Source organism: Acipenser ruthenus, chromosome 49 (genome assembly GCF_902713425.1).
Source record: "Acipenser ruthenus chromosome 49, fAciRut3.2 maternal haplotype, whole genome shotgun sequence".
In the NCBI taxonomy this organism is placed as follows: domain Eukaryota; kingdom Metazoa; phylum Chordata; class Actinopteri; order Acipenseriformes; family Acipenseridae; genus Acipenser; species Acipenser ruthenus.
Genome location: NC_081237.1, coordinates 7,982,469 through 8,002,374, shown reverse-complemented (window position 1 = coordinate 8,002,374; position 19,906 = coordinate 7,982,469). Strand labels below are relative to the sequence as shown.

General features: G+C 41.4%; 1 protein-coding gene across 5 annotated transcripts in view; it reads left to right on the top strand.

Annotated features, from left to right (window-relative positions):
* Positions 1-19,906, top strand: part of LOC117962273 (nuclear factor 1 C-type) — a 95,913-nt gene that overhangs the window by 18,164 nt on the left and 57,843 nt on the right. For all 5 annotated transcript variants that reach the window (XM_034912184.2, XM_034912185.2, XM_034912182.2 and 2 more), the window contains exon 2: positions 5,273-5,804. In XM_034912184.2, the coding sequence (XP_034768075.1) occupies positions 5,273-5,804 (532 nt within the window). The remainder of the gene's footprint in view (positions 1-5,272; positions 5,805-19,906) is intronic.

Genomic DNA, 19,906 nt, shown 5'->3' with positions numbered 1-19,906 from the left:
GACCAAAACCCAAACAACAACATTACATCAAGCCTACAGCACTAGGAAGAGTGACACTATGGTTTTGTATGAAGATCCAAACGATCAGTAAATAAACAGTTTAAAACCTGTTTCGTGCACCTCGTTGCAAAAATGAGAAAGTTAGCATAATTTATTTCTGTGGGACACATATGTCCCTTGTACATAAAAATGCTTAATGCTGTTGTATCAGTGTGCTACCATATGAGGAACCCCGTGCAATATTCATTCCAAACCCATTGTGTCTCCTTGATATGATGGCTGCTATTGGGTTTCCTTGCGGCATTATTACCCCAGTGGTTTTTTTTGTAAAGGAAACTCTTTCTGAAGCGTCTTCCCAGAGACAGAAGGTGTATTGCAGTCCCTGTGTGTTGCCCTTGGGAACTGTGGTGTCTTTCGCGTTTGCTAAGCACATTTTATGCTTTGTTAATTACGGGCTTGGCAGCCTTTTTTTTTTTTATTTGATGTACTCGGACTGGCTGTAGACGCAGTGAAAACAAAACGACAAAGACCGACTTGTCCAGGGTATTTTACAAATCTGGGCAGTTAGCAAAAAGGGCGGCTTTGTAGAGTCGCTGGGGAGGCAGTTTTTTGAACATGTAATATTTATGCACCGGTTTTCTCTGTTTTCCTCTGTAATTCCCTATTTTCTTCTCCTTACAATCACCCCCATTTTGTTATGTAACGGTACATACCGTTAGACAGGCACAAGCTGACGGTAGAGTTGCATTTGAAGGAATCACAAGCGTCCAGCAGGAGCGTTGGTGTAAATGAATTGCTCCCCTGGTCTGGGGAGCATTGCTTTGTCAGGGTCGTTTGGGAGAGTTTGGGGAACCCCCAGCTGTGTAACATCTTTCAGCCGTGTGGCGTTGCAAGCTCAAGGCCGTGTGTGTGACTCGGGGACTTTGAGCCCTCCTCCTGCTGAGTCATCGTGTGTTCATTGCAGCACACGCTGACTCAGACCCAAACAGCGTGGTTTTGTTACTACAAGCCTATGATCCTCAGAAGGTGGTATCTATCAGCTTGGTGGGATACTTTTGAGAACGTCTGACTCACATTTGAAGCTCACTCACTGGCAGTTTCCAGATGACCTGCTATAACATCCTCTCTTTGATCTCTGCATTGTCGGATGCCGTTAACGGCTTTCAAGGCAATTCATTTGTTTTGTTTTTCATAAAGCCCGCATGAGACTTGTTTGTTTATTTCATATGCAAATTACAGTAGCATTATTTAATGCTTGCTCACGGCAGCATGCAGACCTTGTTGACAGTCCAGTTTGAGCTGCACAACAGAGACCCAAGCTTCCTCTCTCCCTAATACAACGACAGTCAGTGAGTCCTGCCAGCAGTAGGAGGTTATAACAACGTCTTCAAGCTTTCCTTTCACTGTTAGCATTATACCCATTCATATAGTTTATTGTATTAATACAGCTGTATTTTTGAAATCATTCTTGTGACATTTTATATGACATAAAACAGCAGTGATTTATTTACTATATATATATATATATATATATATATATATATATATATATATATATATATATATCATACATCTATTTGGACTTGAAATGCTACTATAGCATGTTTCTACTATATCTATAGCAGCGTTATATATATATTTTAGGCACAATAAATGAATACAAATGGTAATGTTTAAAAGTACTAAAGGTAGCGTATAATTAGCTCTGCATTTGAGAATCACTGGTAGTGTATCTCTTATAGGAAAGTATGAATTAATATTAGTTTGTGAATGACTCCAGGCTAGTTCACAAGGATCAATTGTTAATATTTTCCTATAAGAGATACACTGCCAGTATTTTTAAATTGCTAGTTATGTATTTTCTCTTAGCTCAGATCTCTGTCCTGATTACAGTATTGTTACTTCTTTGTCTGTTTTAATGTCAGTGTATTTTAAATTTAAAATGCCCAGACTGTATTTTCCAGACTCCATTTAACTTTTCCATAACTTGATAGCAGATGAATTTGTACCGTCAGAGAGAGAGCGTCATCAGTACTGTACACATTAACTTAGAAATAATTTTGAATTAAGAGCAGGAAGGAAATGCATACTTGTCAAGTTTCCATAAGACTTTTTCTAAAATACCCTCCGGTGGAAAATTATGAGGTATATTCTCCACATTCTTTAAAGGAGAAAAAGTTGAACAAAACAAGAACGAAGAAACAGGAGACGGGTTTAAGAGACTGAATATATCACTTACTTTAGTTCGTTATTTTAACTTTTCAAAAAAATTGGAAAACATGTTAGGCTGGCTTATATAATTAAGTTTTCCAATGTATGCTTTTCCCATGGTCATACTGTGCATTTAATATAGAATCCTTTTTTTTTCTTTTTGTCGCTGTACCATACTTTGCTATTCTTTACAATGCTTACCTGTGCTTTACCATGCTTACACTTTGCTATGCTTTTACTATGGTCAGCTTTTATAAGGGTAATCGAGCCTTCTTTAACTGGAAGAGCCATTCAGATTCCCTTGCAGGCAATTGCTTGTAATTACAGAACTAAATCTGCTGTAGGGCTAATTGCATGCATTGTCCCTAGATTGTATTTAAGTCAGGAAATGTTTTTGTTTACACCACTGCAGCCTGTCAGAGTCCTAATTACACTGATAACCCCGCATTAGCATGTGTCAGGAACAGTGCGAGCACAGGGAGGTTGTGTGAAATATGCCTTCCTGCAGTTTCTAACCGTTTAACCCTTAGAAACTCCTTCAAAGGCTTCTTTCCTGTCATTAGATCCGATTCTTCTCCTGTGTTGGCTGACATGCTTACAGCTACTGTAGTACCATGCTTTGATCCCAAAGACACTGCAAAATGACTCAGGGGGTGCAGGTTTAGCAGATTTCCTCAAGGCATGGAAACTGAGACATTTCTTTAACCCGATGTAGTACCAGATAATAATACACGTTTGCTGCCATCTGAGCGATTTTAAGTCTGCATTTTATCATTTCCTTTCTGTAGGTTTGTTGTGATGCATTACGCTAGTATAATATAGCATTCTGGACAGGGTAACCCTGTGGTGCTGCACAGCACAGAATGCACTGTATCAATGTGTCAGGTGATGGTTTTGCATATTGCTATTGGCTTGAACAGGTTTTCTGTTTCTTACATAGTTGCGATTGGTCGTTGCTGCGGTTGCATGACTTGATGTGATTGATCATGCCTAGTGTTGATTTGAATCCTGCCAGACACATTTGGACGCCCACTTTGAAAGTCATGACTGCCAATCACAACCTTCGAGTATGAAAATATCACTAGGGAGGGCAAGCCGAGGTTTCAGCAAGCGACAGGAATTCAAAAACAAGCTCCTGTCCCCGTGATGGCTCTTCACTAACCATATAAATAGAGCTGCGGAGGGAATCACAGCCATTCACTTCAGCACAAAATACCACCGGTTGCTGCTGGTAACCTTACCTTGGTTTCAATGGAAGAAATGCAGTGCTTAGCAGTTCGCAGTACATGGCAAGAAAAAATGCAATCCATTGAAAGCCCACCACAAGTTTGTGCAATGTTTGTGCCAAAAAAAAAATCAAAATCAATCAGACACTGGCCAGTATTTTCAACTATGGGCAAACTTGCAAGCAATTTGCAGGGTCCAGTGATAATGTTGCTCCTGCTTAGAAGACCAACGATGATGCTGCTCGTGCTTACAAGACCGATTTGTAAAGCCTGTTGTCTTTCTCTCCTTTAAACGGCAGCTGGGAGTTTGAGTACCTGGCGGATTCTGTTTTTGTCACTACAGTTTAATTGAAGTTTTGTCTAACTGTTCTAGTCTTGAGTGCCGTTTAGCCAGTATTGTATTGCAGAATAACCCTGGCTGATTCCCTGACTGCTGTTTTTTCAACTTGTTTCAAAGTGTTCTTGCAGGCTAATTAATCATTACTATAAAAAGCTCAGCCGCGCTCTACGGGCCAGACAGCTTGTTGTCTTCTTGCCTGGCGACAGGTTGAGATTCCAGAGGGGAACCACATCAAAACTCCAGCCCCTTGCTTCATTAACAATTCCCACAGATGAAGGCTCATCGGCCGGCTGAAAAGCAGGCTTTTAAATAAATAAAAGATTCTAGTGGCTCTTCTTAAGAATCATAATACAGAAGTGCTCTCACACTACAATGACAATAACTGAACAAAACCTTTTTTTTTTCCAGTTCTGATATAAAGTCTTGAAACATTGATTCAAGGTCTCCTAACTGCGGGCCTAATTAGTGTTTACTTTTGCCTTAGGAGATCTTGGCATCCCTTTCGAATGCAGTATGCAATAATAAAATAAATTCCAACTGCGGTGCAGGCAGAAGAGTTCGAGTTTGCGGTTTTTCTGACGCAATCCCCATTGTAGTTTATGTAAACCATTTAAGGGGAGCTATGAGGGAGGTCTTTCAGCTCAGATTAAATATTGCGTTTTCCCCGGCCTTAAAAAGAAGCTTAAGTTACGCCCTGTAAAAACAAGGGGTGTAGAGTCCTGCTTCGACTTGCTGCCTGTGTCCTGCGGCAGAGGAGAAATCAGCATGCTAAAATATACACACTAGCCAGAGTTATCATGGACAAGGTTTGTATTTACTTAGGCCGAAGAGAAAAGGAAAACGCCTTCATGTGAATTGATGTTGGACCACCAGCTTCTTTTACATTTACTTGTTTAAATTACAGGGTTTTTTTATATTCCTTGGCAATTCACATCAGATTGTCTTGGGGGTGACTGGCCAGAGTTCTGTAATTACAGTGTAGCCGCTGGTTAGTGGAATCAAATGGTTATTGTGATCAAAGCAGAATCACAAGCTATTTTGCTTGTAATATCCCCCTACAGGAAAATATAGCAAGCATGCCATTATAATAGCAAAGAAAACTTTGCCTTTACAACAACATTACCAGTTACAAAATGGATTTTGAACCGATAATGCACAATTACAGTGACCTGGAATGTTTCAGTTACCGGAAATGTTTGTCGTCGGATGGTCACTATAAATATTTTAAAGGATCAATTATAACATCCATTATCTTACCTCTTATTAGCAGTATTATTATCGCTGGTCCACTTTGTGTACTGTTGAAAAATGTTTTGGTTATGTGGTTCAATTTGGATTATGGAGCAATATTTAAAAAACAACGGTGTGGAGGAAACGTTGCTGCTACTTCCTGGTACCTAATCACTTCCTGTGTGTTTGTCCGCAATTCAAACATTGGTCAGTGCTGCAGACTTTATAGTCCACTGACTTCTGCTTGTTTTCTTTTTCCCCCCAGGATGAGTTTCATCCCTTCATCGAGGCTCTTCTCCCGCACGTCCGTGCCTTCGCCTACACCTGGTTCAACCTGCAGGCCCGCAAACGCAAGTACTTCAAGAAGCACGAGAAGCGGATGACCAAGGACGAGGAGCGAGCGGTCAAGGACGAGCTCCTCAACGAGAAGCCGGAGGTCAAGCAGAAGTGGGCGTCTCGGCTGCTGGCCAAACTCCGCAAGGACATCCGGCCTGAGTGCCGTGAGGACTTTGTGCTCTCCATCACGGGGAAAAAGACTCCCTGCTGCGTCCTCTCCAACCCCGACCAGAAAGGCAAGATGCGGCGCATCGACTGCCTGCGCCAGGCTGACAAGGTGTGGAGGCTGGACCTGGTCATGGTCATCCTGTTCAAGGGGATCCCACTGGAGAGCACGGACGGGGAGAGGCTTATCAAAGCTGGTCTGTGCACCAACCCCATTCTCTGTGTGCAGCCCCACCACATCAGCGTATCTGTCAAGGAGCTGGACTTATACCTGGCTTACTTTGTACGGGAAAGAGGTAAGGCTTTTTTTTTTTTTTGTACTCCCAGGTAGAGAGATCATATCAATTGACTATTTCTCCTACTGGCTGTCTGGAGACAGACTGGATGTTTTACAAGGGAAGTTGGTGGACCTGTAGGAGACTGAATATTCAGTCCAGTGTGATCGGAAAAGTCTTTCACCTAAAGAGGTTGATGCTGCAGGGTGAATCGTGTTAATGCTGACCTTATACTGCCTTAGTGATGTGGAATCTGGGATGCATAGCAATATGGAGGACGAAAGTGGTCATGCAATCACATAACACAGCAGGATATTAGTGGGTTTTTCTCTGGCTAACGCTTCAGAATATGCACTCTTTGTAAAAGTCCTGTCATAAGCCCTGGCCATGTCTGCCAGTTCCATAACTCCTGGCTTACCCCGACCCTTCAAAGCTTGTTGGATCTAGTTGGATGACTGTCTGGGCTCTATAAATAGCCAGTGGGGATGTTGTATGGAAGGGGGTTGGTTTTCCAAGCCAGCGACAGCTCACTGTACAGAGGTAGGATTTCCAAAGCCAGGCATGAGTAGAATTGGATGCAGCCTTGCAGATCCAGGTTAGACTCAATTCTGGGAGTTTTGTTTCCGCAGAGAGACATGCTGATTCACTTTCCTCTAAGGAATAGGACTGTTCACTTGGACTGTGAGGCTGGCTATAGTAAAGGCATTAATATGATACATATACAGGGACGGAAATAAGACTCCTATTACAGCAGTTTCATCCATTCCAGGTTTTAATACGGTCTTGATTTGCCACAGTGTACATGTAACATGTGTGTCTTATTAAGCTCATAGTAAAACCAGGAATGGATCAAACTGCTATGCAATGGGGGGCCTATTTCCATCCATCCCTGATGTACAATACGATAAAAAATATCAGGCACATCTTAATGTTAACACGTTTAAAATGTGTTGTGATCAAAAACGCACTATTACGACCACCGAATTTAATGTCCAATAATTCAGCCATACAAGTGAAGCAGGGTCAAACGCGATTTAAAGTGGATCTTGACTCACCTGTGTTAGTAAGTTTGAATAGACTGGCCTAAACGTCTGCGTATCTCTTGGTTCAAGTTTTTAATGAGCCCTACAATGTGTCACCTAACACCGGTGAAACCATGTGAAATCTATTTTGGTGATAATTACAGTGACCCTCTTAAGAATTTGAATTGAAGAATTGTTCCTACTGTGAACCAGCGGGCATCTTAATGATAGCTGCTGTAGGTACTTCAAAGCAATTCTTTGTGTTGTTCATACATAGTCTTTAAGCAAGGCTATATTTGAAGTATCAGAGCATTAAGACCACAGACCGATGCTTAAGCTGAATAGGAAAGAATTCTTTTTAGCCATGCTTCCATGTTGTGTAATTCATTTTCAATGAGCACGAGCACGAGTTTTCCAACGCCAAACTGATGAGAGATGTGTTGGAAATTATAATAATGCAATATAACAGGGTGTAGACGAGCGGTTTGAGGAGAGGACCGGGAGCCAGAACATGCTGGTTTCTAATCTCAGCACTGGCCTCTGAGTCACAGTGTGATCTTTGGCAGGCTTCTATCTCTACAGTCTTAGAACTGGGTCTCCTCCTTTAAATTTGTATTAGTTTTCAAAGAACGGGTCCCAGCAAACATGTATTTTTGTTTTGAAGCAAGGTACTGGCGTCACTAAAACAAGGACATTTAATCTAATCACCCAGGGACAGAATATTTTCAACGAGACCCTTAGTGAATGCTAACAGTACTGTGTTTTTGTGTGCGGTCCTTTCGCATTGAGAACGCTCACCTAGCTGAATCCTAGTGATGCAGTAAATTGGAGAGCAGATTAAAGTGACTTTGAACAGGTAGCTGTCATGTAAAGCTTCTGTTCCGGCTGAACAGAGGCAGACTATTCTGAAAGCCCCCCTCCTCCAACACGTGGTGCCAGGATTTCTCCACTGTTACAAAGTATTTCAAAACTTCTGTTTTCAATTAAACAGCTTGGGAGTGCTGCAGGTGGGTGCAGCTCAATGCATGCGGTTGTAAACCGTGAACTGTGACTCAGCACTATTCAAAGAAATGCCCTATGTTGTCACAATGGATCTGGGTAACTCATATCTCTGATCTTGAAAGGCAGTACTAAAAGCCATCTGCCACCTGCTATTTCAAGTGCTGACCATGGCTACATTTTTCATCCTAAAATATATGTTATAAAATCTCCAAAACGTACCTGTCGGTTCGTTTCGAGAGAGCATTCTCAGTGAATTACTCTGCATATTATCACCACATTGAAATGAGGGAGGCCTGAATGTAATTGGAGTCAGTGGGGGTAGGCTTGAATTATTGGCACACTCATGCTAATGTCACTGAAGTGAAATTACAAGGGCTTCTATTAATGACGTGGCTGCTGTCCCAAAATCATGTTAATCCTTAAATATGATTGCTAGGTTATGGTTTGCAGGGTTATTCAATAGTTCAGCTACACACACACTCACTCACTGACTTCTTAATTGCAGGCTCCTCTTACACTGAGGCTAATCAGACTTGCAGCATCGGGAGGTTATAAATGTTCAAGCTCAGCTGTAGCTAAAACAAAAAAGGGCCAGCAAATGGTATTTCTGAAATATGTCAAAACTGTACAGAAAACAAAAGCAAATGTGGATATAGTATTTCCACAGCCCTTAAAGCTGGAATTGACCCAAATGCTTTGGGTTCTAAGTTTGCTGTTAAGGTAAAACTTTTCAGCTAGTTCTATCATCTTGGTACGGATGAGAGAGAGAGAGAGAGAGAGAGAGAGAGAGAGAGAGAGAGAGAGAGAGAGAGAGAGAGAGAGAGAGAGAGAGAGAGAGAGAGAGAGAGAGAGAGAGAGAGAGAGAGAGAGAGAGAGAGAGAGAGAGAGAGAGAGAGAGAGAGAGAGAGAGCGGCTGTGTTGTGGCACTTGTGCCCCTCCCCCTCCCACTGCCTCTCGACCTTGACCCCTAGACGTCTGGGTCGACGAGACCGTCTCCAAGTCACATGACCTCCCTAATAACCAACAAACCCTTGGCTGTAAATACTGGGCTCTGCCGATAAATAGCTCTGGGCTTTTCACTTTCACTGATCACAGGGAGAGAGGGAGGGGAGGGTGGGGGGGCGGGGGGGGGGGGGGAGAGCAAGACTCTTAAAGGCACAGAATCCTATTCTTACCGAAATGCAAATAAAAGTGTTCAAGGGGTTGTTTTGACCTGAACCGTTGTCAAACATATGCAGGGCAAATATAGGTGTTAGCCTTGGTGCTGGTGCTCCATATATACAATGAAATGCTTGCAGATAGAATTTGCACTGATATATACAATGTCATGGAGGTGCTTAATGTGATGGCTTTTCAGATTGCAAACATCCCCAGTATGTTAAAGTTGAAATGTTTAGGAAATGAAACAGAGCCTACCACCCCTAACTGGAATCTCTTTTTACAGTACATGGTGTTTTTTTTGTTTTTTTTCAGGCACTGTTTGTAGTTCTTTCGGATTTCGGCCTTTTTTGTTATTTGTGAAAAGTCCAATTACTGAACTACAGGAAACCCTTTTTAATGTGGATATTCTCCAGAGGGATAGCTTACAGGACACATTGGGAATCTGCACCATGGTTAATGTCATGGCGTCCTTTTAATGAATTTATTTTTAAACCAACCCCTCCCCCAACACTTTAAAACAGACCACAACATTGTAATAAAACTTTACAGCACAGAATATACAGTAACCACCCAAATTCAACTGAAACTTCAAAGTTAAGTTTTATATATCACATATTTAAATTGCCTTTAAATGAACCTGTCTGTGTTATTAGTAACATTTTAATGTATTCTTCTTTCATTTGTGTTCGATAAACATTAACTCCTTCAATTGAAACAAGAAAACTAAACCTAGCGGCCACGCCTCCCTCCTGCTTGGACTGATTGTGACTCGCCCTGAGATCTGAATAAATAATCCAGCTGGACTTGTTTTACTGCGTCTGCTAAATTGGTCACTTAAAAGGGGAGCTTGCCTGCTCCCTGTAAGGCTTCCTGTGCTCAGTATTACACAGTCTCCACTGCTATAGCCATTACCATGCTGCGGAGATGGGTATATCCACACAAACACTCAGCAGTCCTCTTAGCCCGAGTCCTTATTTCTCAGCCCTCTTTTTATGCTGCTGTACACACTGTTGGAAATATTTACTTGTTCATTATATATTGTCGTTTTAATCAGCTTGGCTGACGTTTCTTTTGTTTTAATTAAAAAAAAGAAATTGGAATTCCCTTTTTCGTTGATTTTTTTCGTTGAAGACATTTTAAAGAAATCGTCTGCGGTGTGCTCAATTATTTACCGGAAGCAAACTAAACCGACTGCCAGGTTCCTAAATGCAGTGCAACAGGTAGTGCATCAATTTCACTGGGAACTACACATTACATGACAGTGGGTACATTTCATGGAAAACCGCGCCAAATGTGAAAGCCTTGTACAGGAGTTAAGATAACGAGGCTGTTTCATACCTAAACCAAGTTGCTCTTGCACAACATTTTTGTTTTGCTTCCCTGAGCTACAGCAGAGCTTGCAGACAACATTCATAACCTCCTACTGATGCAGGCGGTACCAGGAGGGGAGGGGGGGCTGCCTGCCTGGAGGTTAAACACATATTCTAAAGGAAAGAGATATCAACCTTTCCAGTGGTCCTAAAAACAGATTATAAGGAATATCAGCCTTCACCCTCCACTGATTACTTAAAAGTAATGCCAATGAGAATGATACCTGATTTGCTACACCCTCCCCCTGTCCCAGTAGCGGTGGTAAAGCCCGGCTCTGAGTTTTCCGCAGAGAGTGAGACAGTAAGGTCGCGGGTGAAAGTCAAAGACATTGCAGTGTTACTGTAATCAATCTCGCAGATCGATGCAATGTGACCAGCCAGGCAGAACAGAGGGATTCTGCTGACTAAATGGTCTGTGCTAGAAGATTTTGTAGGGGAGTGGGGGAGGAAGGAAGGGAGGGGCGGGGGGAGGCATGGATCTGCAGAAACTAGAAGGAGAGAGAAAGATATCTTGTAACTCTGCTGTCAATTCCCATATCCCTCAGCAGCGTGAGGAGCTCATTTCATTCTAGGGTTCCAGGGGCTCACACTTACAGGCCTCAGATTCAGTTTCATTAACAGCAGGGCTATCCCTTTAGCCTCTGCTGTAGTACCAAATAACTAAACAAGCCGCTTTAGGATAGCGTGATTTTTTTATTTAGTACTTCTGCACCATTAATGCCTCTTACTGCCTTCAGTTTGTCTCTGCCAATTGTGTGTTAAACGGTACCCAATTATCAGTACTGCTCCTAAACTGAGACTCGTTTGGATGTGAACCCAGACCCTCAGGATTGAATGGTTTTAGTGCTGTAACCAGCAGTGAGAAGTCTTAGCCAGCTTCCCGAACCTGTGTTTTAGTTTTTCAAATACAAAGAAATTGACCAAAACGGTTTGGCATAGTGTGCAGGATCCTCAGTGATTTTAGTGTTGCAAAGAAGTTTGATATCTGATTTTTCTTGTAAAAATCATAACCTGGTTGGAGGTACCACTAATGAGCTTGTTTGCAGAAGTCCAGCACAGTTTGAAAATAACATTTCTTACAGACAAAACCGCAGGGGAAAAAAAAAAGAGTTGTTTTCAGCAACAAAACGTGTCTACAGCAGTGGCACTGATGATCCCGTTTAGTTTTAGGTGGCTGGCATAGATGAAAGAATCTTTCACTCATTAATAATAATAATAATAATAATAATAATAATAATAATAATAATAATAATAATAATAATAATAATAATAATAATATAAAACAAATTGTACATAGTTTTCTATAGGACGACCCTATGTGTAGGTTGGCTAGCTAATTGGCCATTCCATAAAACATTAGTTCATTGATACAAGTCAAGCCCAAGACATTTTGATGATCTTTGTCAAAGGATATACCCATCACCCAGGAAAACCTAGGGCTTGCCATCAGTCTGACATCACTGACGTACCCTTTCCTGGGATTGCTGTAATATTCTCTTGAGTGTCTGTACTGTACTGCAGCTGTTCTCTATCAGTAAGACCGCCGTGCAGTGCCGGAGACGACGCTGCAAGCTTCTCCCAGACACCGCACGCAGCCCTTGCTGCTGCAGCACTGTAAAGTCTCCACATCCGTTTAGCACGGCCCCTCGGAACAAGAGCGTGATTGTGTGGAGTGAGGGAGACCCGGACCATGGCTTCTTTTCAGCCTGTTGAGTCTATTATTTCAAAGGCAACCCCCGTGGGATAAACAGACAGGATTACTGTTTCATTTCGGTCACAGTTACAGACACTCCACTGACAACTACCCAGAGCTACAGGGGAGACTCCTTTCTAGCACAGATTACTTGGGCAGCAGTAGCGTTGGTGGAGGGGGGCTGCTGACAGTGAGCAGCCCCTGGAGATAGGGAGAGAGGTGGGGCTTCCTACAGTCATCTCCAGGATGGATCCCAGGACAGTATTACTCACCCCTGTTTACATTTCTAATTAGGTTTATTCAATTTTTCGATTTAACAGATAATGATTAAGCCCAGTAATCAATTAGTAATATTCAAATGTGGTTAAATTAGATACCTATTATATCGGTGTATACCTACCTTGATAGCATGCCTAAAATATTTTGTCAAACTAATGTATTCTGTTTTACAATCTGAAATACTAAAACGTTTTGACCAGTGCTCTTTTTTTTTAGCGTCCTTAAAAAAGTCTTCTTGTTGAAACGTTTGTAATTTAATGTATTAAGTTTCTTTCAGTGTTTCTAAATTTAGCACTGTTTAGTGTTTAATAGCTATGGATTATATTTTACAATGCAGTATATGATTTATTTTGTGACTAGTTTGTAAAATAGGCAAGTGTTTATGCCTAGTTTACAGAGTTGGCAGTACTTACTGCATGTTTTGCATCGTAGGCAAAAAATAAAATAAAATTGCAAAACCCATTAAATAAATTACACAAGAATAAAAAAAACAAGGCAGATTACTGACATGTTTTATTTTTTGTCTTCTGGCATGTATAACTGTTTAGGCATTGATCACCTCAATTTGAACTTACACTGTTCTTCTTAATCTCATTTCAAGACTGTTATTCTTGTAAAAGGTCAGAATAATTTTCTCCAATACTGTTAACGAGAAATCATTTCTTATCTCGCTCCGAATAAAGAATGGTGCTAGTTATAATTATTTGAGATAACGATTCTTAGTGCAGGAAAACTCCTTTTTCTTTGTAAGTACAGCATCTTTGGCAGCGTGTCCTGGAATAACCATGGCTTTTGAAACTCTGCAGTCCACAATCATTGTGGGGATCACTGCGTCGATTTCTCCAGGTTACTGATCCAGTCGTGTGTTATCCCAATAATATATTTTTTCCTGTCATGCCTTTGTAGCACCCGGGAGGGGCACTCGTTCTTTTCGATCCGTCAGGCAGAATACCAGAGTGAAATAAACTAAGACCACAACAACATGCAGGGCAAAGAACATTGTTTTATTAATTACAGGTGGTTAACTATATTTAACAAACAGGTCAAGCCTAGAATACACAGTCACGGCATGGGGGTTTGCACTGTTCAGTAAAAACAATGCATGTTAATTATAATTCAAAACAAAGTGCCGTGCTGCTCGAGACAATGGTGGAGACGTGGCTTATTAAAAACAAGAATAAAACCAATACTTTACAAATTCCCCGTCTCCAGCTCTCCTCTAAAACCCCATTGCCTTTAAAATACATATTTCTAAAACAGTTACACACACACACACACGGAGGGAGACAGGAAACACAGCAGGAGCCTTTCTCTCAACGTCGGCAGCTGTTTCTGGCTGTGCATCCAACCTCCGCTGCAGACAAGCCCTGGTTCACGTCACACTGGACCAAAAACAACCCCCCACCTATGGGGGCTGAGAACAGGAGAGCATCAACGTGCCGGTGAGATCTGTGCAAATCTAAACGTGAATATACTACAGTAGCAAAATCAAACGTGCTAAACAGAAACCACACAAAACTGCTCTCTTGTCTTACATCGCTAGGTAATCTTTTTAAAAAGCTAATTAAAATGCTTGGTGATTTTATTTGTGCTCCAGTGAAACTGTGTTTGCAGTCTAGCCTTTGTCTTTGGTTACGGCCTGATGACATTGAGATCAGCTGAAGTCTGGGCTGCCAGTGAAATACTGTTGTGCTGAGAGAGAGAGTGAGAGAGAGTGAGAGAGAGAGAGAGAGAGAGAGAGGAGAGAGAGTGAGAGAGAGTGAGAGTGAGAGAGAGAGAGAGAGAGAGAGAGAGAGAGAGAGAGAGAGAGAGAGAGAGAGAGAGAGAGAGAGGAGAGAGAAGGCCTCTTTCGTTATTTGATTTCTACCAGGAGATATTTGCTTAGCTGCAGAGCTGTCAAGCTTTTCAAACAGGGGAGATTTAAACAAATAGGATGGTGAAGTCTCTATTGGATAGGGATGGGAAGCTGGAAAAAAAAAAAAAAACGAGTCTAGAATTGTCATTTTAGGTTTTAACACTGATCAAACAAAAATAAATGGCACTGGTGTTAATCTTCTAAACACTAAAAGTGATCTTTTTGAAGTTGGGAGTTTCACCATTTATGGAACTACTGTCCCCTAGGGTTTAAATGAATTTGTTGCAGCCACTTTCTTTCATGTTTTTCACGTTAATTGAATCCTGTGGAGACCCACTTGTGCCATGTTGTTCATTTTAAGGTAATTATTTTCTGCTTTGCATCCATTTCTGAATATCAACACTAGGCTACATTTAAACAATATCATATTTTAGTCTCATAGTGCTAAACAGCATAATGGAGACAGAAGTTGTTTTTAAAGGTGAAGAAATGGATTTAAAGTATGAAAAAAAATGCCTTAAGAATTTGCAAACTTGCAAAAGTGGGCCTACTTATAGGATTTTATACACACTGAGAAATAAGAATGTGGCAAAAGACAAGTTCATTTCTTAGCTATACCCTATCGTGGTTCTATTAAAGGTGAAACAACTTCCATAGTAAATATTTCATCCCATCTTGTAGGCCCTTGTCCTTTTACAGCTTAGTGGTGAGGGCTTACTATACTGTACCTGAGGCCCAGGCTGGCTGTACTGAAGCTGGGCCAGAGCTGGACTGGTGACTGAGGCTCTGGGGGCCTGTCACGTACAGTATGAAGCATTGCGTCTGCATTCTCCACAGCTCTGGCAGCCGCTGATGTGCTGGGCTGTTTTAAAAAGAAGCTTTCCAGAAATGAGTCAGGCTTCCTTGACAGCACTTGAAAACATAAACATCCCGGCGCAGCTCCACTCAGCGAAGAAGGCCTTCTCCGTGTTGTTGTTGTGTTTTGCTTATGGCTTTTTTCCCCCCCTTTGTAAAGGTTTACCATGGCGATTATTGCACTTTTCCCATACGTTTCACCAAAATCTCAATGCCTTTCTGTTCCGTTAGGATTGTTTAGACAAATTTAGCAAACGAAGTACATCTGTAAATCTCTTCTTAATAGATGTTCAAGCCTTTGAAAATGAATGTAAAAGCACTGCCTAAACAGGACACACAGGTTTTATTTCCAAAAGAATCATACTATTAACCCTTTCATGCATGAAATATTGACAATAGCTGAATAAAAGTAGTTTTGGCCACATAATAAATATATTTTTAAGTAAAAAAACTTTTTTTGTTTCACTAATTTATATGGGAGAAAAAATGGCATCTTCATATGAGGCTATCATGCATTTGCATCTTCCATATGTCCCCATATATCTAAAGTCTAGAAGACATTATTATTATTTATTTCTTAGCAATTGTTACAAGATATTACATTATTTTTACATACAATTATATTATTTTTTACACATTATTTTCACATACAATTACCCATTTATACAGTTGGGTTTTTACTGGAGCAATCTAGGTAAAGTACCTTGCTCAAGAGTACAGCAGCAGTGTCCTCTATCTGGGATTGAACCCACGACCCTCCGGTCAAGAGTCCAGAGCCCTAACCACTGCTCCACACTGCTGCCCCAGTGCCATGCACGAAAGGGTTAAAGTTCAGTGCAGTCACTGTTGCAGAGATATAGCACATCCTTGTAAGCTAACGGAAGATGACATGGCAGTCAAGTCTGTACCTCTGGTAATGTCACATCGGTGCTATGGGCAGCCGGCAAGCAGATAACCATTGGGAATTATTTTGTGGGAATGCAGTGTGCCTGACTGGAATTTCCTTTTTAAATAAGGAGCGAGGCCATCCCAATAAATCAACAATCGGAACCTGTAATCTTAGAGTGCTAATCTGAATTTAAAAGGAAAACCAGTGTTTACTGGAAGGGGACCAGTGACCCCAGTACAAGCTCTGTAATCCTGGCTGGTTCGTCTTTTGATTTCAGCCCGGTGGGTTTGACAGGACCCTGCAGCTGGGAACAATCTAGGGTGATGACCTCATCTGCCGTGGCCTCTGAAACAGGGGGCCGCCTTTTGTGGTGGGAGGAGTGGGATCGTGCCAAACCCCTTGCTATTTATAGAGGCCAAGGACCAATTGCAGTCTTTAAGTGCGCTCCTTTGCCTGTCTAACTCAATCAAATTCACAGGGATCAAAATAAATTACTGGAAGCATGGCTGCTTTTTTTTTTCAAAGGAAATTCTGATTCGCTTTGTTATTTTTGTATTGGGTTGCAGTATATATTAATATTCTTTCTGTCCTTTATAGGTTTTTATGTAAAAATGAATATGCATGCACATCGACATGTATTTTAATGAGATCATATATATCATAAGGTATTTATTATAACATTTTGGAGTATCCATTTTAACAGTATCTTGGAGCTCTGTTATAGTTAGGAAGCATGTGTTTAAAAACTGAATCTGCCTCGGAAGCAATTTCATATACTGAGATGCAATGGTAACCAATGCACACTGCTAATCCACTGCAATGTTACAATATTTGTACAAATACAAATACAAATTTGAGCCCGATTAGGATTCTTACTGGCAAATCAGAGGAATGTAACAAAATGTCTACTTTCACCGCGGTGTGGTTTTTTTGTTGTTGTTTGTGATTTGCCTTTATTTCAGTTTAACAGTTAAGGGTCCCGATTCAGAATTGTTGTTAAAAAAGGGGTTCCTCAAATAAAGTTTGAGTGTCCCAACAGAGACTTCAGCTTCTCTTGAAGGAGCTGCAGAAAAAGGAGGTCTGTCTCTTTAAGAATCCTCCGATGTTTACATTTCTTTTGGCAGTTTAAAAGGCTGGACTCTTCCTTCCACTCTCTCTCTCTCTCTCTGTCTCTCTCTCTCTCTCTCTCTCACACGCGCACACACAGATTTCCTGCGTTAATTTCCTGTACTGTACATTACAGTCAGTCATCCTCACTGAACTCGCTTCAGCAAGCAGGGAGACTCTCAACTTCAGAACCGGGAAACTTCCATTTATCTGCTCGTCCCAGACGACCTCTCTGGGGAAGTAAAACAATGAAACAGAGAGACCCGGGTCAGCTGGGGCAAGCTGACATCTGCCACAACAGAAGCACAGATACACAGAGTGCGGGCTTGAACTTGTACTGCTGGTGGTGGTGTCTTCTCCTTTTAAGACATTTAATCACATAAACAAAGGCTTCATCTTCAATCACTTTAATTAAATTCTGATCCCAGGCTTGTTTGGAGCTTTCAATGAGTAATTGCAATTGAGGTTATTGAGCGCAGTTAATAATAGAGCACGAAACCGAAACCTTAAAATTCAAATCTCGAACCATACCAATCCTTAATGAGGTTCGGCTGTGTATCTGGGTATCATGGCGTAGGGGTTTGGAGTGATGGGGAAAGGGGAAGAGAGAGACGAACACGTGACTGTTCTTTGCTGCTAGTTACACCACTAGACCCCTTATTGGTCAGAACTCTGAGCCAATGACGTGCAGGGAAATGCCCTGAACCTATTCCCAAATACCTTGACCCCCGCCCCCCCCCCGCCCCCCCCCCCCCCCCCCCCAGCATAAACCAAACTGAATTAACTCAATATTGGATATCAGTCCCAATAGTGGATCAACACATACAGTAATACAAATCTTTAAACACACAGTCATAAAACCAGAATACAACTATAGAAACATTTTACTTCTGAAGTATTTTTAAATACTTGAACAAAACACTACACTGAAGGAATATACCTAAATATTTTCTCTACCGGACCTATACAGGTTAATTTAGTTTTAAGCACGGTTCCTGTAACTATTGAATTATGCTGAGACACCCCAGACTTAGAGATCAGACATCCAAAAGTCTTCTACTTGTTAGGTCATTGCTAGGCTGAAGTCCAACATGAAGACCATTTTAAGACATGACTTTTGGAAGGACATCCGCGGTTAAAGCCGGAGTAGTTCAATAAATACCAATGAGCAAGGATTTCCTGTGGAAAAAACTGATAGGGTTTATTCCAGTCTTTTCTTTGAAGGTGTGTTGCCAGAGTCACTGCTCTGGACTTCAAAGCAGAAGCTTGCTGTTATTTTTGAATGTGCAGGGCTCCAGCCACTCTTCTCTTCCAAAGCTTGAGTTGCTGTGGGTGTCCCTAGGGGAGTCTGAACTCTGCCTGGACGTATTCCTTTGTCTTCTGCCAGCTTGCAGGTCTAGTATTTTGCTGATCGTGCATATGTGTGGTTTGTTATGGGGGTGGTTGTTATGGTTTTATTAGCTTTTTCCCCAGTAGATTATAAAGTGGAAAAATGTAAGAAAAAATACAAAAAATAACAGAGACGATAAAAGCGTACACCCACCACAAGGATCAGGGGGCATGGGAATGCTTTCACAATTGAGATCCCCTGTGCTTGTGACTGACAGGGTGCTCTCTCGCTGTTCTGCAGGGCTTTACTGTTTACACACAGCCTTAACTGGAAACCAGACTCCCATCCATTATTAATAAGGAGAGAGAGAGAGAGAGCGAGAGAGAGAGAGAGAGAGAGAGAGAGAGAGAGAGAGAGAGAGAGAGAGAGGCGTGGGACTGCCAGCTCTCAAAGAAAGTTTGAAGACAGGCATTTACATTTCTATAAACTTCAGAAGTTTACAGCATTATTATTTACTGTCGTTGCATGACCTCTGTAAGATAATAAGACGTGTTTGAAGATATTCTGGGCAGGATAATGCACAGGAAATGAAATCTCAAGTCAGTCAATGAGTACCTATTGCAGGGCTTCCCAACCCTCATCCAGGGGAAGCCACGTGTCTGCTGGTTTTCATTCCAACTGAGCTCTCAATTATTTATTTATTTATTTATTTGCATTTTTATAGTGCCTTTAACCAAGGCGCTTTACAAATTTAAACGAAATGGTACAGTCAGGAGTACTGGGTGAAGAAAGAAGGTAAGTTATTGGGCGAGGGCGGATAGCAAGATTGGATAGCAACCAAGCAAGCTGATATACGGGCAGCCAGCTCGGGGGTAAAGGAGGGGAATGAAAAGAAAATCTGGGTGTTGTCAGCAAAGAAATGATGGGGGAAATGACTTAACAAGACCCTGAATTGAACTAATTTTTATGAATTGAACTAATCATTTTTAAAGTCGCAGGGTTCAAGTTACGAATAAAATGTTATAGTTAACTTGAAATCTGCAACTGTTTAAGAGTTGAAAACAAGTAAAAAGGTTTAATTAAGCAATATATTAGTTCAGTTAAGGGTCTAGTTAAGTAATTGAGAGTTCAGCTGGAATGAAAACCAGCAGACACATGGCTTCCCCAGGACCAGGGTTGGGAAGCCCTGCTATTGTATATGTAGAAAGTGCTTTGCATTGTTTTCTGTGTTGAATTGACAGATTCATTCAGTCTGGTTGCCGTTATTAAACCGTTCATAACCAAAGATCACAAAGAGAGTTTAAAAATAAAAGCCGAGAATCATCGGATTTGCTGTGCTGTCGGAGGTCAAGTCAGTTCAGTCGTCTGCCTGGAGTATTCCCGGAATTATCCGGTGGGGATCCAGGACATTTATCTTACTGGCTCAGATTATCCGGGGATCAGTTTTTGCCATCAGCTGTTTGATATTCTGGAGCCCTGTTTCTGAGTTAATTTCTCATCCAGCGGCCTTTCATTTGTTTCAGAGGAAAAGCCAAATCAAAATTAAATTCCAGCAGATGA